Below are 20,626 nucleotides of genomic sequence, written 5' to 3'. Positions count from 1 at the left end.
AACGCGTCTGCCACCTCGCCTTATTTACATCGCCCCCTTTCAACTCCCGTCAACTGCAGGTACTTTGCACTCTCTCTCTCTCTCTCTCTCTCTCTCTCTCTCTCTCTCTCTCTCTCTCTCTCTCTCTCTCTCACTATTGACTTAAGACAACTCCGCCTCCTCTGTCTTCTTAAGTTTTCCCGAGATTTGCAAGTCTGATGCGCTCGCAGGCGGGTGAAGTCTTGTTCTGTCGGACGGGAGAGAAGGGGGAGGGGGGGGGGGGGCAGGAGGAGCAGGATGGCGTGGCGAGGAGGAAAAGAAGGTAGAATTCTCCCAATGAGGCAGCGGGGGGGAGGGGGGTGTACCTACGGCGACGCAGGGAGAAGAAGACAGGCACCGACAGTCGCGTCGGCAATGCTGGCGAAGTACAGAAGTGTACCCAATCCCCTCCCTCCTCTTTCCGCTTCCCCTCACTACCCCTCTCCCTTCCCCCTCCTCAAAATGTGCGTGGTAAAGAGACACCTCGCGAAGGTTATGTACAATCGACACCTCTCTCCCCGTATCAATAATGCAAAGCGTTTCGTGCGAATTCTAGCATGCGCTGCGACAACCGGCAAATCGGCCGACCGACCACCCACGACTCGTGAAATCAGCGTGTTTGCTCACGTGGTACCCCGTCCAGTTCAAGGCCAGGGGTTTCCTGTGTCATCCACATGCCGTTTCTTAAAAAGTCATGCACAGACGGATTTGTTTGGAACATGAGTCATATACCCCAGGTCAGTCGCATACCCCCTTGGGTCACGCACGGGTCATCTCACATGGAATCGCCAGGCCGTGCATAGGTGCCTCACACGATATTCCCATACCTACGCGTTAACACACTCTTCGCGTCGTCCCCATAGTACTTGGAACACGAACTTGCTGACCTTCGTCTCATTCACGTCATGCTACTTCCCTCCCTCCCTCATTCGCCATTCATTCCTCGGATTATCCGCAGAGGATGCCGGGGTCAACACGTCCTGCGACCACCCCCACCCCCACCACCCTCTCCCCTCCAAGCACGTGTCACGACACACTTCGGCTTCGTGGGTGTAGACGCCCCATGCACACATTCCTTTCTGATAGAGAGAGAGAGGGGAAAGGGAGAGGGAAAAGGAAAAAAAATATATAAAGAGAAAAGCGAGAGAGAGAGAGGAGCGCCAGCCTTGGAGACACGTGCGCCTCTCAGCTTGCCTCATCAACATGGCACTAACCACGATACTAAACCCACCGTAATTACCAGGTACATTGGGGGAAGGGAGAGGGAAAGATGGGACGGGGTGAAACGGAGAAAGGGGAATGCAAGAAGAGGGAGATATGTGGATTAAAGGGGGTGACGGAGAAATCATGTAGGAAAGGAGAGGAAGAAAAAGGGTATGTTGGTTGGTAAGGAGCGGAGGAAACGGGCGAAAACTGGGAGGGAGGAAGGAGACCAGGGGGGTGGAGGTGGGGGGGGGTGAAAAAGGACAGGGCGAATAGAAAAAAAGTACAATAACAGTACTAAACAGAATGGAGAATAAGGGAAAGAGGTCAGAAGCGGCGGATGTACAGACGAGAAGATACGAGAAGAGAAGAGAAAAGAGAAGGAGAGGAGAGAGAGAGAGGAAAAAAACGAGTGAGTTATTCTTGGTAGTGACCCAGTTAGTGTCCCTCTGCTGACGAAATAGTTTAATATCCAGATAGTGCAGTGTCAGCCAGGAAGACCCGGGCGATGTCAGGCGTGTGTCAGCGCGAGTGCCAGCCCTGGTGTTGTGCAGATTACGGCTAACATCCCCCCTCCTCCCCCTGCCTCCGCCCGCCCGGTGGCACAGTGCCGGACGGGGCCATCATAAATTCCTCAGGAGCCAGGGCGAGGGCGGGCGAGATGGGGGGCAGAAGGTAGGTAGGTAGGTAGATTGATAGATGGATGGATGGATGGCGGCACAAAGTTGTGACTGATGGGAAAACGAAAGGAGAGAGGGAAGGGGAGGAAAAGGAAATGGAAAAGGAGAAGGGAGATTAAATTTAAAAGGTGGTGGGAAAGGGGGGAGGCTAGTGGTGAGGTTAAGGGGAACGAAGATCAAAGGGAAGCATCTTGATACATTAAATTACAGCGGATGCGTCAGATTCACCATCTCCGAGTAACGACCGGGCGACTCGATAACGCCTGACAATTCATTCATAAAGGTCCTTAGTAGCACCGCCCTATGGTCATCCCCGGCGTCCACGGCCATTAAATCCGAACAAACAGGGGCTTGTATTGCACACAGCTGTAACAGGATGTGCATACTAGGAATCGTTCATTTCCGTCTTCCTTCCACTCTCCCTCCGCCCTCCTCCTACTCTCCCTACCTCCTCCCTTCTTTTCTTCCACTCTCCCTCTCCCCCCCTCCTACTACTACGCCGCCTGCTTCCATCTTGTCAAGACCGCAAAGCATACACACTTCCCGACGGCGTAAACTATACAAGCCACACCTGTATTCGATCAGAGCAAGGACGAGGGACTGAGTAAGAGAGAAGGGGGAGGGAGCGAGAGCAGGGATGGGGGGAGGGGGGAGGAGGAGGGGGGGGGACAAGGAAAAGGTAACGGAGAGGAGGAAGATGAAGAGAGGGGAGGAAAATGGAGAAGGCTACCGAGGAGGTGGAAGAAAGGAGCCAAGGAGGAGGAGGAAGAGGAGTCACTAAAGTAAACACACCCAAGTTCAAGACACAAACGTGAACACAGGATCTTTGATGTATATGAAAACAAACAGGAACAATAACAAGACTTCACGTGAAGAGATCTTCTGGCTTCAGCAGATTAGCCAAGCATAAAGCCGCACCAAGCGCGCACGCACGCGCATACTACTCCTCGAGAAAGAGAAGAGCAAAAGGGGAGAGAGGCTTTTGAGGATACAAGTTTCGTGTGTGTGGCGCGATTCAGGGTAGGAGAGAGGAAGAAAAAGGAGAGGCAGGGGTAAGAGAAGGGTTCAGGATGGGGGAGAGGGTTTGGGAGAGGGTAGGGGAGGAAGGAGGAGGGGAAAGGATTGGGAGAAGGGGGAAGGGTGAGCGGCTGGAATCAACTTTTGTGGATGGGAAGCGAGGCGTGCAAGCCCCTAGAATTTTTTATGACGTGGTCATCACAGCTACTCTTCTCTTTCAATTTTCCTATTTCTCATTTTTATTTTCATACATATCCTCTCCCTGTTCCTCCTCGTCACCCTGCTCTTCCCTGTGGTGACTCCTAGCTAACTACCTCAACGAGTCAAGAAACCCAGCGAACAATCCCTCTATTCTCACTCATTACAAAGCGATGCTCTTCAGGACAATCATCGCCCATCATCCACATCCTCGCTTTTACTCACTCACTCACTCACCCATCCATCCTTATATGCGCGCGCGCACACATGCTCACGCACATAACTCACTAACACACACACTTGTCACAACATACAGCCACATGATTAAAATCTGATACAATTGGGTGGGTGGAGGAGGGGGGGGTACGGCAAGTGTGGGAGAGTTTGATGCAGCTCCCTGCGTGGTGGGAGGGGCAGGGGCAGGGGCAGGGGCAGGGGCAGGGGGAGGGAAGGGGTTGGCACAGTGCCAAGCATCACCACAGGGGCGGAATTAACCGACGCCCACCATCCCCTCCTGCCCGGCCGACCTATCCTTCCGTGTGCCTCCCGCTCCCACAGGATCCACAACTCTGAGGTTCCCTTTCTCGTAGGCTCCCCGCCGACCCGCCCACAGACCCGATGTCCCCTCCTACCGGGACCAGGCTCTCGAGACCACAGGTTTTACTCCACCGGGGCCCGGAGACCATAGCACCTCCCGCTCCCACCGGAAAGACAAGAAATCACTACGTCCTCCCCTACCCAACGCAAGGCCTCGAGAACGCCTCCCCCCTTCCTATCTTACCCCCCCCCCCCCCCACACTCCGTACAAACACGCAGGAAATCAAGACCAGCAAAGCATCTACTGTTGCCCCCCATTCCCCCCCCAACGAAGAACAAAGAACAAAAGAACTCTTTGAACACTCACCTTTGCGTACTCTATCCTGAGGGTGCAGCATCCGGAGTAGATGTCGGCGCCCTGGAGTCCCTCTCGCGCCCGGGTGGCTGGCTCGATCCCGTCGAACGTGAGAACGAGTTAAGGAAATTAATCTGTAAGTGGTGTTCGAGGAGGAAAAAAAAAAAGGGAGGGGGGGAGATGTGGATGACAGAAGATTGTGAAAACGTGTGCGCGTCATTCGTGTGGATTTGTGAATGTGGAAGCGAAGTATCCGATAACGTGGGGAAAAACACATGCGGATGAAAAAAAGAGGGTGATGTGTTCGTGAGACTGATGTGGGTTAGCGAATGCGGTTGCAAAGTATCCGATAACGAGGGGAAAATTGCGAGAGCGGGTTTGTGACTTTGTGTGTGTGTGTGTGTGTGTGTGTGTGTGTGTGTGTGTGTGTGTGTGTGTGTGTGTGTGTGTGTGTGTGTGTGTGTGTGTGTGTGTGTGTGTGTGTTGGCGGTGTCCTTCGTCCATTTTGTTCATGGGTGGAGTAACACAATACAAGGCCAGGTATGGGTTGCTGCGGTGAGTCACCTCCCTACCCCTCCCTCTGTTTCTCTCTCTTTCTTTCTCTTTCTCTCTATCTCCTCTTAGTAATTAGATTCGAAAGTGCTTTCACGTCCCCGAAGGCAGGAGGCCAGACGGATATGAGGACATCAAACAATCCCCCCTCCGCGGAGGGAGGGAGGGAGGGAGGGAGGGAAAGAGAGAGAGAGAGAGAGAGAGAGAGAGAGAGAGAGAGAGAGAGAGAGAGAGAGAGAGAGAGAGAGAGAGAGAGAGAGAGAGAGAGAGAGAGAGAGAGAGGGGGGGGGGGGGGGGCGACAGGCAGCAGATGGCCCAGTTCTCAGACTTGCGAAGGACCTTATTTACCAGCAGCCAACACCCCCCACCCCCACCCCATCCCACTCTCGCCGCCCGCTTGTAATCAGGGCGCGCGGGATCGTTTAAATGTTATGAATTCCCAGCATACATTACACCCTCATTTCCAAAGCTAAAAATGCCTCGGCGGGTCAAGTGCTTCTCTCGAGGGAGCTGGAGGGAAAGGAGAAGGATGAGTAGGAGGATGAGGATGAGGATGAGGATGAGGATGAGGATGAGGAGCAAGATACGATGGGATAAGATGGGGAAAAGGAGAATAGTGACAAAAGGAAAGGTTTGGGGAAAGGCTGGAGAAGCTAAAGAAGAGAGAAAATGAAAGACGGCAAGTAGAGGGGAGAAGAAAATGAGAAGGTGGAGGTTGCAGGAGGACGATGACAAAGGACAAAGTAATAGGGAGCAGATAAAAGCGAAGAGGCTGGCACGGGCGAACGGGCGACGCAGCAGAAGAGATTGGCATCTTGACCAAGCCTTCCACTTGGGGCCAGATCGTATTCAACATCAATTATCTCGACATCTATGTCAAGACCACCCCCCGCCCCCGCCCCCCCCCCCCACACCAACTCCTATCCCCACCCAACTCCTCACACTTCATCAAGTGACATACCGCCCACCTCTACCTCCACCTGCAACCCCCCCCCCCCCTTGTCTTACTCCCCACCTCATTCCCTTCCTTTGCCTCTCTTAATTAAACGGGTTTTCCTAACCCCCTCACACCATAGTGCCTCGAATTCTTGTCTCTAATATAATCCTTAACCCTTAATACTTTTTATCCCTCTCTTTCTCCCATCCTTCGCCTCCCTACATGTCGTCTATCATTTATTTTTCTCGTCTCTTATTTGTTTCTCCTCTCTCTCTCTCTCCCTCCCTCTCTTTTCTCGTCCATCGCCCGGAACCTTCCAGCTGCCTTTCCCCTCCGTCCGCGCCGTCTGTCAGGAATTGTTAACGCCTCGACCGAGCAATGGCGATGGCATTCGTCTCGACAGCACCCCTATCTCACCCTACTCCCCCTCTCTTTGTAACACTACTCTTGTTTCCCTTTTCCCTCCTACAACTACTAATACTACTTGTCTCTTCTCCCTACTACTCTACTACTACCGCTACCTTCTTTCACCCTGCTATCCCCTCTCCTACTTCACCCTTAACTCTTCCTGCTATCCTCCCCCTTCCCCCATACCGTAGAGAGAAAATGGCGTAGATGTGGAGGTGTAGGTGTAGGTGGGATGTGCCCCCCTCACCCCCTCCCCTCCTCCCTTTCACAACACAACTGTTTGCCAAAGCATTTCTTCACACTGTCACCGCGTCGGTCCGATGCAAGCAAATCAAGGGCAGCCACGGGAGGCTTTGAGGTGTGCGTCATCGCCACCACCAGATGATGGAGAAGAAGAAGAAGAAGAAGAAGAAGGAGGAGGAGGTGGTAGCCGACGAAGGAGGAATCACAGGAACGGCAGACAGCAATGGCAGACGAGCGCGGTGACCGTCCTCGGCCAAGTACGAGCCTCGACCTCTTGATTTCTCTACAAACACTAAAACTTCCTGACATGTTTACACAGCTCTTTTTCTCCCTCTCCCACGCCCCCTCCTTCCTTCTCTCTTCCTCCTAACCGCTCAGGGTTTCTCATCCTCGCTCTCCAAACTTCTTCCCATCCTCCTTCCTTCCTCTCTCCACTTTGCCTCTTCGTCCATTAACCTCTCACTCACCTGCTAATGTTCTCACGATTCCCCGACTCCCTTACACTCCCCATCTATCTAATCACCGCGATATTCCTCTCTCATACTAACTGTTCCACTCACCCTACACACTTACCAATATAGTCCTTATATATTTTACCCTCGCGCACTCACTCATTCCATCATTATAAGCCGGTTCTCGCTATTCATAAATAACACTTTTTCCCACTCATCAGTTCATAAAATACATTAAGGATACATTAGCATTGCATTTACCATCACTAGCAACCACACGGCTACAGAAATGACAAAATGAGAGTGAATAATTAATGATGATGAAAGTTAACTGAAGGAATGGGTCAATTATGTTTTTCTTCGTAGAAGCGAAACTGAACATGAAAACTAGTGCGTAAAATCCAAAGGAAACTAAAGGGAAAATATGGAAAAAAAAAAACAAAAAAAAACATCAATGTTCAAGTGATTGCTTAAAAGGATATTCAACCATGGCCTGGACGCCATTCTTCTTGAAGATAACAATACGCAGGACATTTCCGTAGGGCTGGCAAATGGTGTGTATCACATCCTGAGGAAGAGAGAAAAAAAAAATTAATACATGATATCATATCCGTTGTTGTGAACCATAAACGAGAACAATATACTATTTGTCATGTTCTCGTTGCAGTTACACACTTAAGATTAGTTTTATGTATGTACAAATCTGAATTGTAAAAAAAGAAGAAGACAGGGAGACGGATAAAGGAAGGAAAACAAATACGGAGAGAGAGAGAGAGAGGGAGAGGGAGAGGGAGAGGGAGAGGGAGAGGGAGAGGGAGAGGGAGAGAGAGAGAGAGAGAGAGAGAGAGAGAGAGAGAGAGAGAGAGAGGGAGAGGGAGAGGGAGAGGGAGAGGGAGAGGGAGAGGGAGAGGGAGAGGGAGAGGGAGAGGGAGAGAAGTGGAAGTGAGAGAGTTTGCTATTAAGAGATTATACGAGCTTCCATTGCACGAGAAATAAGGGGGAGATTACCTGATAAAGAGAGGGGGGGACAGAAAAGGAAACTGATAAGACTGGCTAAATCGGACCGTCCACTGGGATTACTTCATCAGCACTTGGGATTAGGATTCCGTATCGGAGAATGGAAAGAATTACAGGATCGAACCCCCTTCTCTGGGGAGGGGGGGGGGGCTCTAAGTCAGGCTACTACCGAGACACACAGACACATTCACTCACTCACTCTCTTTTACGACGACGACCCCCCTCCCCCCCCGGGTGCCACTTCCGAGGTCCGGCCCCACCATCGCCTTTCGGGACATCGATAACCGCGCGCACGTAAACGGCCTCCGCGATAACAACCCGCCGCTTCGTGGAATAGCTCACCGATATTCCGAAACGCAGCATGGGGGAGGGGGGGGGGGATGCGAACACAACGCGTGAGACGACGACGATGAATCAGGGCATAGAAACCGGACTAAATCAGCACCCACTGCTTTGTACAAAACAGTAACGGTAAGTCCAATAGCAGCGACAATACCAACAACAACAACAGCAGCAGCAATACCAAGAACACCAGCTACAAGACCAGATACAGCTACAACAAAACCCTCGACCTCCACAATCACCAAGAGCAGCCGCCTCCCCCCGTGGCTGCAGCCGCAGAGTTGCACGAAGGTGACCGAACAGGTGAGGGCGGCCGCGATATGGCTCGGTTTCTCCCAGGGCGAAACGCGACACCCGACGCTGCCAAAAAGATGGCGAGCCCGTTGTAACCTTAGCGCTCTGCCTCCGCGCGGATATCACCACCTCGCCACTAAACACTCGCACATACGCCATACACAGGACAGGCACAAATTCGCGACTAAAATTAACTAAAAGCGATCTTTTTAGGAGCCCAAAACGTTTCTCCAACGGCCACCACCGCCGCCGCCAGCAGGGGGCTCGCATAATTCCCCGGGCAGATCAACGTTAAAGTCGCGAGGCGTGCTACATGTCTGCCATCGTCTAAGGCCGAGCCAAGGGACTATAATCTCTCTTTCCTATTGTCGGTCTTCAAATTTCAACTCTTTCAGTCGCTTTTAATTACTTGTATCCTTTACTCCGCGTGTGCTTGGAACTACTCACGGGCAATTTTGCCTACTTCCAAGATATTTTCGGACCTTAAAAAAGAGGAATATAGCCGTTGCCTCATTCGCCTCCCGTACCCCCTCCCTCCCTCCCTCCCTCCCTCCCTCAACGACGGAGCAAGCGAGCTTTTTTCCCCGACGAGACGACGACTCGGTTCATCCGCGCCCCAGCCATTAACCTGCCACTCGCTGATACCATCGCCTCGTTCCTCTCCTTGAATCTGCATCTCCATCTCGGCCGCTTCTCCCTCCAGCTCACGCTTTTGATCTGCTCTTCAATTCACTCTGCCTGCCTACCTTGACTACCTGTCTTCCATCACCTTCCCCACTCTTATTTTTCCCTTGTCTCACCTGCCTTCATCACCTTTCCCTCTTTTGTTTTCCACGGTTTCTCTTCCTTTCCCACACTACTTTCATCTCCTCCTCCTCCTCCTCCTCCTCCACCTTCATTATTCCCTTCTGTTTTCCACCATTTCCCCTTCCACCTTGTCCTTGCCTCTCTTTCCCCAACCTTTTGTGCGATGGTACAGTGCAGCTGGCCACGCAAGCTATCCCTCCTCCCCTCGACAAGTGCATGGCCCCCCCCCCCCGCCGCCGCCCCTGATAACACCTGTACAACAGTTACGTCAGTAGTATGTAAGAGTGGGTGTTTAAACTGATCTGGAGAACCGACGCGCTATTAGAGAAAACAAGGGATACAGAAAATCGCAATCCACTCTGGTTGCTCTGGTTAAAAAAAAAAAAAAAAAAAAAAAAAACTTACAAATGCGTATGTGTATTTATCTATCTATCTAACTACCTATATAAATATACACATACATACATATATTATATATTGTGTATATGTATGTATGTATGTTTGTGTTATATATATATATTATATATATATATACACAGACACACATACACTGCTCGAAGTTCTACCGTAGTCTTACTTTCATGATTTTTTTTTTCTTCCTAGATGGTAAAAAAAAATTAATATACCCACTCGGAACTTCCCTTCCGACCCCCCCCCCCCCCCCCGCGCCTGATCTCGGGGAAACCAATCCGAGTCGAGCCCTCGTGTCATTCGCCGCAGCTCCCTCCTTTCCCAACGACGAATGTTCACCTTGTAACCCAACCCCCCCCCCCCCCTCTCTCTTCATAAGCTGCTCTTGCTACTCCCCCCCTCCCCCCTAGTCCATTCCCTGACATGACGACCTGCCCCCTGGACCCTCCCCTCCACACCCTCCCTGCCGTGCCCTACATCACCGTCCCGTGCAACGCCCCCTTCCCTAGGGCCCCTCCTCCCCCTCATCCCCCATGTGACGACCCTTTGCCTAAGCCTCCTCCATGCGCCGACGCCTCCCTCCCTGCCCCTACCCCTCGCCCTCAGCAAATGCCCTAGCAACACGAGAGGGACGCATTTCAGCGTTCTACCGGGATCATGGTTTACTTCTCGCTCTTCTGGGATTTACTCTCTTGTTCTTCTCGCCTCCTCCCTCCTCCTCTTCTCCTCGGTTGTTTTCTTATCCCTTTCCTTTCCCTTTCCGTGTCTCCTACGTTACATATCTGTCTTGCTCCGGGTGCCAGCGTTAACCAACCCGGCAACGTGGACAGCGGAGTGAGTGCCAGCCGTGACCACGGGGGGTGGGGAGGGAGGGAGGGAGAGGGAGGAGAGAGGAGGGAGAGGAGAGGAGAGGAGAGAGAGAGAGAGAGAGAGAGAGAGAGAGAGAGAGAGAGAGAGAGAGAGAGAGAGAGAGAGAGAGAGAGAGAGAGAGAGAGAGAGAGAGGGGAGAGAGAAAAAAAAATATATCGAGGTCACACCAACCGAGTCGCGAGAGCACAGAGGACGAAGGCTAAGCATGACAAACGGTCAAAACTTCGAAAATAGATACTGATGTGAGTGCCCCCCCCCCCTCCCCTCCTGTGAGCGTAGGGCCGGGCATGTGATCGGCGTGGCGGCCCGTCAAAACGCTGACTTCCCCCACTCCCCCTTCACTCTCCCTCCCTCCCTCCCTCCGAACGGGCGCCCCCGCACGTGGCGACGGAGGTGCGCCTAAGCTCCCACATGCTTCGCCGCGATCCATCTTCGCCGCTGACCGTCTCGCCGCCGCCGCCCGCGAGTGTGGCAAGTGAGCGCACCAGCCAGGAATGCGCATGACGGCCGCAGACGCAGAGCCCTGACTTAGTGTGACAACTGCAAACGTGATACGACTCCAATGCAGGGTGCCACAGCGCGAGGGAGAAGGGGAGAGAAGAAGGGGAGAGAGGAATGGAGGGGGGAGAAGGAGGGGACGGAGGCATGGGTATGAACCGGGGCCGGGCACCGGAGTGACCGCTCTGCTTAGAGGGCACGGACAAAGGAGAGAGCGCGCGCGCGCGGCCCGAACGCCGACGCTGCCCGCTCTAGTGCCAAGAATGTCTCACTTATTTCACCCTACTGACATCTCGGCAAACACCTGCAATCACGCCTTTTCCCCTCGCCCGCCTGACCTCGCTTACTAGATCCCGGGTCCCTTCCCCTCCCGACGCACCGGTGTGCACACGCAGACAAAGAGACAACGAGACAAAGCGCACACAAAAAGCCCGAGAAAAGGAGGCAAGAGGAGACGAACCGGTGAAGACGGTTATAAAACTCTGGGCGTCAGACGATCAACGACTGGTTCACAGACTCGGAAACCGGACGCCACAAAATCGAAACCGAACGGCACCCCCCCCCACACTCTGCGTTCATCGCCAGGCCGGATACGAGGGGCTAAATCTGGGGAACGTCTGAGCTTAAACGGACACGCGCTCCACTCTTGCGGTCGTTCCTAAGTTGGGGGGGAGGGTGGAGAGAGAGAGAGAGAGAGAGAGAGAGAGAGAGAGAGAGAGAGAGAGAGAGAGAGAGAGAGAGAGAGAGAGAGAGAGAGAGAGAGAGAGAGAGAGAGAGAGAGGTTAGAAGGGGGTGCTCCGCGAAGGGAATGGGTTGGAGGGGTTTGCGTAAGGCGGGCGGAGGAGGAGATGCTCTACGACGGCGAAGGCGAGAGGAAGGGCGGGACACAAGTGAGAACATTACTTCTTGATGTCCGCCATTTCCGTCTCCGCGCTTCTGTCTGCCTGTCTCCGTGTCCGTCCCACAATCCACAAACTAAAAAATGGTCTGTAAAACACCCTGGAATATTTCTCTAAAACGAAAACAACGCTCGGCTGAAGTCTGCATGCACTCTACAGACACAGACGCACGAAGACAAAGACACAGACAGACAAGAAGGCAGACGTCGACAATTACGCCGGTGCGAGCAAGGCATCGAGAGTGACACTTCCACATCACAATTAACGGAGTGCCAAGCACTGACATACGCCCATCCATCCACTTTTAACTCCGCCCACTGTGTCAGTGTCACATGGTTGGTGGGGTGAGAGGGAAATGAGACGGGGAATAGAAAAGGAAAAGGAAAAGGGATAGGAGACAGGAGAGAGAAGAGAGGAGAGGAGAGAAGAGAGAGGAGAGAAGAGTGAAGAGAGAAGAGTGAAGAGAGAAGAGAGAGGAGAGAAGAGAGAGGAGAGAAGAGAGAGGAGAGAAGAGAGAGGAGAGAAGAGAGAGGAGAGAAGAGAGAGGAGAGAAGAGAGAGGAGAGAAGAGAGAGGAGAGAAGAGAGAGGAGAGAAGAGAGAGGAGAGAAGAGAGAGGAGAGAAGAGAGAGGAGAGAAGAGAGAGGAGAGAAGAGAGAGGAGAGAAGAGAGAGGAGAGAAGAGAGAGGAGAGAAGAGAGACAGGGAAAAGAAGGCAGGGAAGGGGAGGCGAGGAGAAAGAGAAGATAAGAGGGGAAGGAGACAGATCAGAGGGAAAGGAAAGTGAGGAAAGTGAGGAAATACGAGATCGTCGAAACACACCAGGTAAATTCGGTGAGGGGAGACAAGCGCGGAAAGGTAAATGAAAGCGAAAGGCTCCTAAAGCAGGGGATATTACACTGGAATAGCGTTGAGTGAGACAGAGAGAGAGTGAGAGATAAAGAGATAAAGAGATAAAGAGATAAAGAGATAAAGAGATAAAGAGATAAAGAGAGAGAGAGAGAGAGAGAGAGAGAGAGAGAGAGAGAGAGAGAGAGAGAGAGAGAGAGAGAGAGAGAGAGAGAGAGAGAGAGAGAGATAAAGATAGAGAGAGAGAGAGAGAGAGAGAGAGAGAGAGAGAGAGAGAGAGAGAGAGAGAGAGAGAGAGAGAGAGAGAGAGAGAGAGAGAGAGAGAGGGAGAGAGAGGAGAGAGAGAGAGAGAGAGAGAGAGAGAGAGAGAGAGAGAGAGAGAGAGAGAGAGAGAGAGAGAGAGAGAGAGAGAGAGAGAGATAAAGATAAAGAGAGAGAGAGAGAAAGAGAGAGAGAGAGAAAGAGAGAAAGAGAGAAAGAGAGAAAGAGAGAGAGAGAGAAAGAGATAAAGAGAGAGAGAGAGAGAAAGAGAGAGATGGAGAATGGGGGACACTACGGAGACGACTGAAAACCGTTGTCGTACCTGGCGAGCACCTGTCGTTTAGTCACTGTCAAAGGCGGTTAACCAAGTTGGCAAGCATGGGAGACATCTGGTCACCATACGACCAGCGACAGGGCGGGGACATTTGGGCGGTGAACGGGCGGGGGATGGAACGAGAACAGTGGGAGTGATTGAGAGGATGGAAAGCGAGGGAAAGATAGCAAGGGACGGTGGGAGAACGAGACGGGGAGAAGGAGGGAAGAGGTGAGCAGAGGAAAAAGCGAGAATAAAGAATGCAAAACAAGAGAGCTTATTCTCCCTCTTCCCCTACGAATACGACGCTCAGGAAAAAAAAAAAAAAAAAAAAAAAAAAATTGATGAAACTCAACAAACCAATCAACAGGGACACGCTAACGAACAAACCGGACACAATACCTTTAAAGAATACACCGGTTAAACGCTTGAAAATAATAACAGCCATGGCAACAGAACGATCCAACAAATTTGTTTTTTTTTGGCAACAAGCTAACTCAAATCGGAAGCCCAATTACCCATCAATCTGTCGACACTAATTAGCAATCTCCTTCAGTGCAATTTGTCGACCTTGTTTACAATCACGATCAAAATTACAATCAGAACCCAATCGCAGCTCAAGCCAACCTCCTTCCATACACGCCCAAGCACTTACGTCCACACTAACACGCACACCCACACTTACAACATTCACACGCACAAGCACACCCTCATACATTCACAAGCACAAACACACGCACAAGCACACGCACACATACATCAACTTGAAGGGGTAAAAAAAAAGATAAATAATAAATACTCACCACTGTGATGGGGTAAGCTGGATTTAAGATGGTCATAAGTAAGACATGGTTGGGCGTCTCTGGCTCTCCTTTCCTGCAAAGAAATAGAAAAAAAAGATCATTAATCGTGGCGAAAAATTGCACACCAATAAAGAACATAAATGACAACCCTAGAGATGGGAAATAACCAATCTTTTCATGCAAAATAATCGACAATGATAAATGACAATGGTATAAAGAACAAGAACAAGATGATAAAAAAAATACAATAATAATATACAAGAACAGTGAAAACAACAAAAAAGACAATAAAAAAGTATGAAGAAAACCGCCGCCATCAACAACAAATTGCGACCAACAACCACATGTTCGAATCCCTTGGACGGCCACGACTTCGAGACGGACTTGGAGAGACGCACCAAGACGGACGTGCCCGCGAAGTAGGATCTTGAGGGCCGCTTTTATTACCCTGGGATGTGCGACGCTGAGGGTGGCGGCGGCGGCGGCGATAACGCTGATGGAAGGCCAGGGCGGGGACGGGAGGGGCAAGGGGGCGAATGGGGGGGGGATAATGGGTGGGAGTTTCTGCAGGTGGAGAAGGGAGGGAAAGGGGAAGAGTGAGGAAGAAATCGACGGGAGTGGAGGGTGAGGAAGGAAAAGACGACGGCGACGCCGACGGAAGCCGAAGACGAAGGCGACTCCGTGGGCGGGAGGGCGGCGCCCATTCTCCTCTTCTTCCTTCCCAGGTGAGCTCCAGTGACCGCCAAGGTCACCGAGTCGCCGAAGGAGGAGCGAACCAGGGAGGGTTATTCATCGATCGTGCCTGAGCCGTGTCCGGGGCCTACACACGCCCATCTTCTCTCGCACCTCCCACGCCCCCACTCCCCCATCCCTCCCCTCCCCTAGCAAGTCCTTACCCTCAGCCCACCGGCACCTCCCACACCACTAGCCCCCCTGCACACACCCCGCCCACACCGCCCCACCTTCGCACCCACCACACCCGCATCACCACGCCCACGATGCTGCTACCGCTGCCGCCGACGCCCTCAGGAGAGCCGCCGCTCAGCCGACGCCGCTGCCATCTTCCTTCAGCGACACCGAAAAGGTTAAAGAAACGCTGCCGCTAGAACCCTCATCCCCCAGGAGCCCAGAACCGGAGGACAACCGAGTCGCGGGAGAACCATAAGGGACAAAAGCAATCCTCGGCAATACGAAGCGAGTACCAACAGCCGAACAGCCATCTGACGCAGTGACGTAGCCCAGCGAGAAGAACCACGTGTAAATACCAAAGACGCGACGAACCGACCGACAGAAAACCAGAGAACCGCGCCAATAAACCATTATCCACCCCCCCCCCTCCCCTCCACGCACAGCAAAACCAAGGCCCTAGAGCCAAACAAACGCGGAAAGACCGCCGAGCCGCGCGAAGGGCAATAAAACCAGCGAACCAACTGCCGAACCCTAGCAACTTGGGCCACCCACGGCCTCTGATTCATGGCGGGATGGGGGGGGGGGGGTTAGGGGGGGGCAAGGGGCACAGGGGGGTTTATGATGGAGAGGAGGGGGAGGGGGAGGGAGGAAGGAGGAGGAAGAGGAGGGGAGGGAAGAAGGGGAAACGAAGGAGGCAAGGAGTAGGAGGAAGGGGAAACAAAGGAGGAAGGAGAAAGAGGGGGAAGCGGAGGAGGAAGGAGGAGGGAGAAGCGAAGGAAGAGGAGAAAGAGGGGGAAGCGGAGGAGGAAGGAGGAGGAAGGAGGAGGGAGAAGCGAAGGAAGAGGAGCAATAGGAGGAATGGGAGGAGCAGCAGCAGAACGAGACAGTATCGAGACCATAAATCAGGTGGGAGTTCATTAAGCAGCCCCGACTCGTGCGTCCATGTTAATTGGCGCGGGGCCGTGGGAGCGGGCGAGTCGCCGTTAATATCTGCCTTTGCAACAGTCGCAACCGCCGCCCTTGATAATCCGAGCCAGCTGTCGACGACGCCGCTCCAGCTGCACATCGTCGGCTCGTTCCAGTAACGTGCCACTATTATTGCCTCTCCTGCTGGTGCAGCTGCCCCCCGGCCCTGCTCCTTATCCCAGGAGGATTAGCACACGCTGCTCCCCTCTGCTTGCCCTCGCGCCCTCGCACCTCCTCGCCCCCCCCCCCCCCTCCAATCGCCTCACGCCGCGCCACTGGAACACACACAGCGCTAGAGCAAACGCGTATATAAATATACTAATAAACAGATTTACAATTAAGTACACAAATAAAGGCGCGCCGGATGGCAACACCAGCAGCAGGCGAGTGAAGTGACAAAAGTGCACGCAAAGACAAGCCGGCCAATGTTTGTCCTTAATTATGCAAATCTTAAAAAGCGGCCATCAATCCGGCTTTATGCCCCATCCCCTGCTCACTTCGCTTGTTATCACGCCTCCATCCCTCCCCCCAAAGACTTGGAGTGGGAGGGAGGGAGGTAGGGAGGGAGGGAGGGAGGGAGGGAGGGAGGGAGGGAGGGAGGGAGGGAGGGAGGGAGGGAGAGAGGGAAGGAGAGAGGGAGGGAGGGAGGGAAGGAGAGAGGGAGGGAAGGAGAGAGGGAGGGAAGGAGGGGGAGAGGGAGGGGGAGAGGGAGAGGGAGGGGGAGAGGGAGGGGGAGAGGGAGAGGGAGAGGGAGAGAGGGAGACAGGGAGAGAGGGAGGGAGGAAAGGAGGGAGGGAGACAGGGAGAGAGGGAGGGAGGAAAGGAGGGAAGGAGGGGGAGAGGGAGAGAGATGATAAAAGCGCGCCAAGAGACCCCCCTCCCCGCCCTACCGTTCCCTCCCTGACCTGAATCCTCCTGTTATCCTTCGTATTATCTGATGGGATCCACATCTGTCCCTTCCCAGCCCTCGCCCCACCCGGCCTTCCCGTCCCCCGTGTCTTCTGTTCCCCTCATTCTCTCCCCTTCTTGACGTCTTCCCCTCGCCTCCATTTTTTTTTTTTTTTTTTCATTCGCTGCATCACTTTCCTTTTTGTTTTTTTGTTTGTTTTTTACGAATTCCGATGTTGTTGTTTTTTTCTGGTGCAGAGTATAGAAATTGTTTTCTGTTCGTATCCAATAAATATGACTGGGTTCTAGTTTAATGATCTTTAAGTACTGCCATTATTTCTCATAAATGAATTCACACAACCCTGTACATTCGGCATAACCCCCCCCCCCCCCCCCCCGTTTTAATGATCATTTCCCGTAGCTATTCTGCAAATCTCATGAGCATCCTCCGTGACCATGGATTAAAATGAAAATTGCGCTGCATTCTCCAACTACCCTGTCTCTATTCCATTTACTTTTTTTCCCCCGTTCTTGCCATTCGTTCTTCGACCCTTATTCTCCTTTCCCCCCTATGCCTCACCCTCCATAAATTCCTTTTCTCGATGCCTCGTACGGGCGCAACAGTAAATTACAAGGAGTTTCTGAACCTCCAGAACAACTTCCTGCCAAGATGCAACACCGTCGCAAGAGTAACAGAAACCTCCATGAATAAAGAGGCATTCGTACTATAACGATAGACGTGAGTGGTGGGCGCGGAACCAGACGTCATGATGGCTGGCAATATTATTAAGGGGGGGGAAGGGCGTGAGTAAACCATCGCCAGAACACAGGGTACGGGAGAGCGGCCCTTTTGGAAGCAACTGTATATCGATGCCATTTTCTTGGAGTAACTGTATCCCTCCCCTGTACCCTGACATTTATCATCATTCTCTTTCCTCTTCTACAGTCACTGCAATCTTCACCTTGCCTGTTAATTTCTCTTGCCTTATTTTCCCCATCATCGCTCCTCATTCAGCGTTTCTTCTACCTCCCTTTCCGTACATTTCTCTTCCATATTGCCCCCTCGCTTGGCTACCCCCCCCCCCCCCCCCCTGCTGCCCTGCCTTCTCACAATGACGCGTTCCTGTGTCGGCTAATCTAAAATACTTGTCGACCAAACGAACTGTGAATCCCAACTTCAGATCGGCTTTCTTCTCTCCCTCATCTCCCCCCATCCCTCCTCCTCCTACTTCTCCTCTTATTCCTTTCCCTCCCTCTTATTCCCTTTGCTCCCCTATTCCCTGTGGAGAATAAAAAAAAAGAGGCCTACTAAAAAACCCAAAGAAGTCCAGAACGTTGTCTTTTTTTCGTGACGCGCGACGAATTCCCAGAGAGCGATGGACAACCGAAGGGAATGTATCACAACATACACTGGGGGCGGGATGGAGTGAGGGCGAAGGCGCAATGGGGGGAAATTGCGCCAAGGGGGAAAATGGGACTGAAGACTAAGGGGGGAAATCCGGCCGAAGACAGAGCGAAGCAAGAAGCAGCAGGACAAGGCAGGACTGTGTAGGTATGCGAGGGCACGTTTCCCAACCACTTACGTACACACTGCAGCCGAGCCTACGAGCGTGACATCAAAGGTGCCGCAGCTCGCCCCCCTCCCCCTCCCTCTCCCGCTTCCCCCTGACAGGACGTTCACTAGGATGACCATGAGAGACGGGACAGGAGAGACCTCCGCCCACGAGACAGGGAAAAAGAGGACAGAGGAGAGAAGAGAAAGACGCGATATGGAAAAGGGGAGAGGTGAGGGAAGAGAGGAAAACTCGCTAGAAGGGGGAGCCCTGCACGCACCGGGCCTAAGGGGTCTACAGCCATTTGCCAGCCAGCAGATAAATGGCGACGATGGGTAAATACAGCAAAAAATATTCCGAAACCCAGCAGCTCCTCCATGTCTGACAGTTTATTTACACGAGTATTTAGCGTCTCGCAATATTTACATCTCCGCCGCGGGACCCATTAGGAGCCCGGCAAAGCGCCTCCCCACTCCCTAAGCCCCAAACCTTGCCCCCCCCCGGCCCCCCTTTAAAAAACAATCCCCCACCACCTACCCCCCCCCCCCCCCTCGATCGCGACGTGGCATGCGCCCAAGCCCGACTCCTCTTAAATTGTGTGGTGAATGTGCGGCATGTCGGCCATAAAACAATCATGTGTCGCCTCTTGCACACAGCCGGCCTCGAAAACGGAGTGCGAGAAGCCTTATCAAGGTGCAAGGCGAAGGGGGGGGGGGGGTAAGGAAAGGGGGGGGGGCTGGAGGAGGACGAGGACGAGGGCGACGACGACGAAGCATGTGAGGGGGGAAGAGTGAGTGAAGGACGAGACGGACGAGGAGCAGCATTCCTGAGCTCAAGGTATAGGGACACGAGGAAATAAAGGGAGGAAAGAGGGAGAGGACAAGGAGGACGAGGAGCAGCAGCTGCGCCGAGCCCGATCCAGGCGCGACGCGGCTGAGACAACGTCCCTTTAACCCATCCTCGCTCACCGCCGTAACACCGGGTGACACTTTACGGCCGCGTCCCGAAACAACCATTCGGTCAGACGCGCAAATGATTACAACAAGACGGCGCGAGTCGCCCGCTCGGGAGGGGAGAGGCAGGAGGAAAGCGAGCGGAGACAACGGGAGAAGAGGGATGGGACCGGAGAAATGAGGGGAGGAGAACGGCGAGGACTAGAGGGAACGGGCGAGCGGAGATGTGGGGAATGGAAGAGGAAGAAGAACCGAAAAGAGGAGATACGTTAGGGCAAAAAGGAGAGGCGAGAACATAGGGAAGAGAAGATCCCGTCGGGGCAGATCGAGCTTCCTCACTGAGCCGCGCAACGCGACCTCACCGAGGACGCCCCCGCTCCACCCCTTCTCCCTCGAGTGCAGCACCTCCATCCCATCAGCCGCGACGGTCATGTAGTGGTAATAGAGCCAGCGTCCAGTGCGTCATCCCGTCTCCTGCAGGCGGCCATTGTTACGTGACGACATGCCTCACATACCGACCTCCGGTTCTCCTCCTCCTCCTCCCCTCCTCCTCGTGTCCATCCCTTCCTTCTCTCCTCCCGTCCTGACCGCCCTCCTCCCCTCGTGCACCGCCACAATGAACCAGATCCTCTGCGGGCTTTTCATTCTTCCCGGCAATAATAATAACGACGATAATGAATGAATGCGGACGACGACCAAAGCGCACGGCAAGTGACGCGCGGTGAAGCCCGCTCAACGCTTTCAAGTCTTACGGCGCCCCTTCTGCCGGAATGCCAGCCCGCACTTGGCCGGTACATTTAGTGGATGGCCCTCGTCTCCCCTTCCCCCACATCCCTGCCTTGCACCGCCTTGCAGCATGCAACAGACTTTACACGCTTTAAAAGAAGAATATCAATGGAGCTAACCGTACTTGACAGATGGCTTGACCCAACGCTATTAAGTTCCAACTTGAGTCACCAGCCTGACAAGTGGCATCATGACCTAATCCCGTCGTCGTGCGGTGTCGCCCATCGCTCATCGACAATAAGAGAAATGACCGCCAGCCTGCGTTAATGTTCCTCCTAATGGAAATTGGTTTGTTACCGGATCCGACTCTCTCTCGCTCCCACCCCCTTCCTCTCCCTAACTTCAGGCTCAAGCGTGGAGACGGGATAATCTGACAATCCCCTTCCCCCCCTCCGTTTTCATACTTCCACCAGCAACCCCCTCACCCTCCCTCTCCTCCTCCCACCTTCCTATTTTTCCAGCTCCAAGGCGTCTAGCCAGCCAGACCCCTATTTGGAAGACATCCATCAGGCGAAGGAACGCGCTAATCGGGAGGGCAGCCGAGAGGCGCGCGTGCAAGCAAGCGAGGAACGTGCCCGTCCCGCAATCTATCTCAGATTCAGAGTATCCA

At 53.1% G+C, this 20,626-nt stretch overlaps 1 protein-coding gene across 13 annotated transcripts in view; it reads right to left on the bottom strand.

The window, feature by feature from the left end:
- LOC125038780 (heterogeneous nuclear ribonucleoprotein L-like) overlaps positions 1 to 20,626 on the bottom strand; it is a 190,208-nt gene that overhangs the window by 29,445 nt on the left and 140,137 nt on the right. For all 13 annotated transcript variants that reach the window (XM_047632378.1, XM_047632379.1, XM_047632380.1 and 10 more), the window contains 3 exons: positions 13,962 to 14,034; positions 7,083 to 7,168; positions 4,021 to 4,117 (listed from right to left, as the gene is read on the bottom strand). In XM_047632378.1, the coding sequence (XP_047488334.1) occupies positions 4,021 to 4,117; positions 7,083 to 7,168; positions 13,962 to 14,034 (256 nt within the window). The remainder of the gene's footprint in view (positions 1 to 4,020; positions 4,118 to 7,082; positions 7,169 to 13,961; positions 14,035 to 20,626) is intronic.

This window comes from Penaeus chinensis, chromosome 25, assembly GCF_019202785.1.
Source record: "Penaeus chinensis breed Huanghai No. 1 chromosome 25, ASM1920278v2, whole genome shotgun sequence".
NCBI classification, from domain to species: Eukaryota; Metazoa; Arthropoda; class Malacostraca; order Decapoda; family Penaeidae; genus Penaeus; species Penaeus chinensis.
The sequence above is the reverse complement of the archived record's forward strand: the minus strand, read 5'-3'. Positions and strand labels throughout refer to the sequence as shown.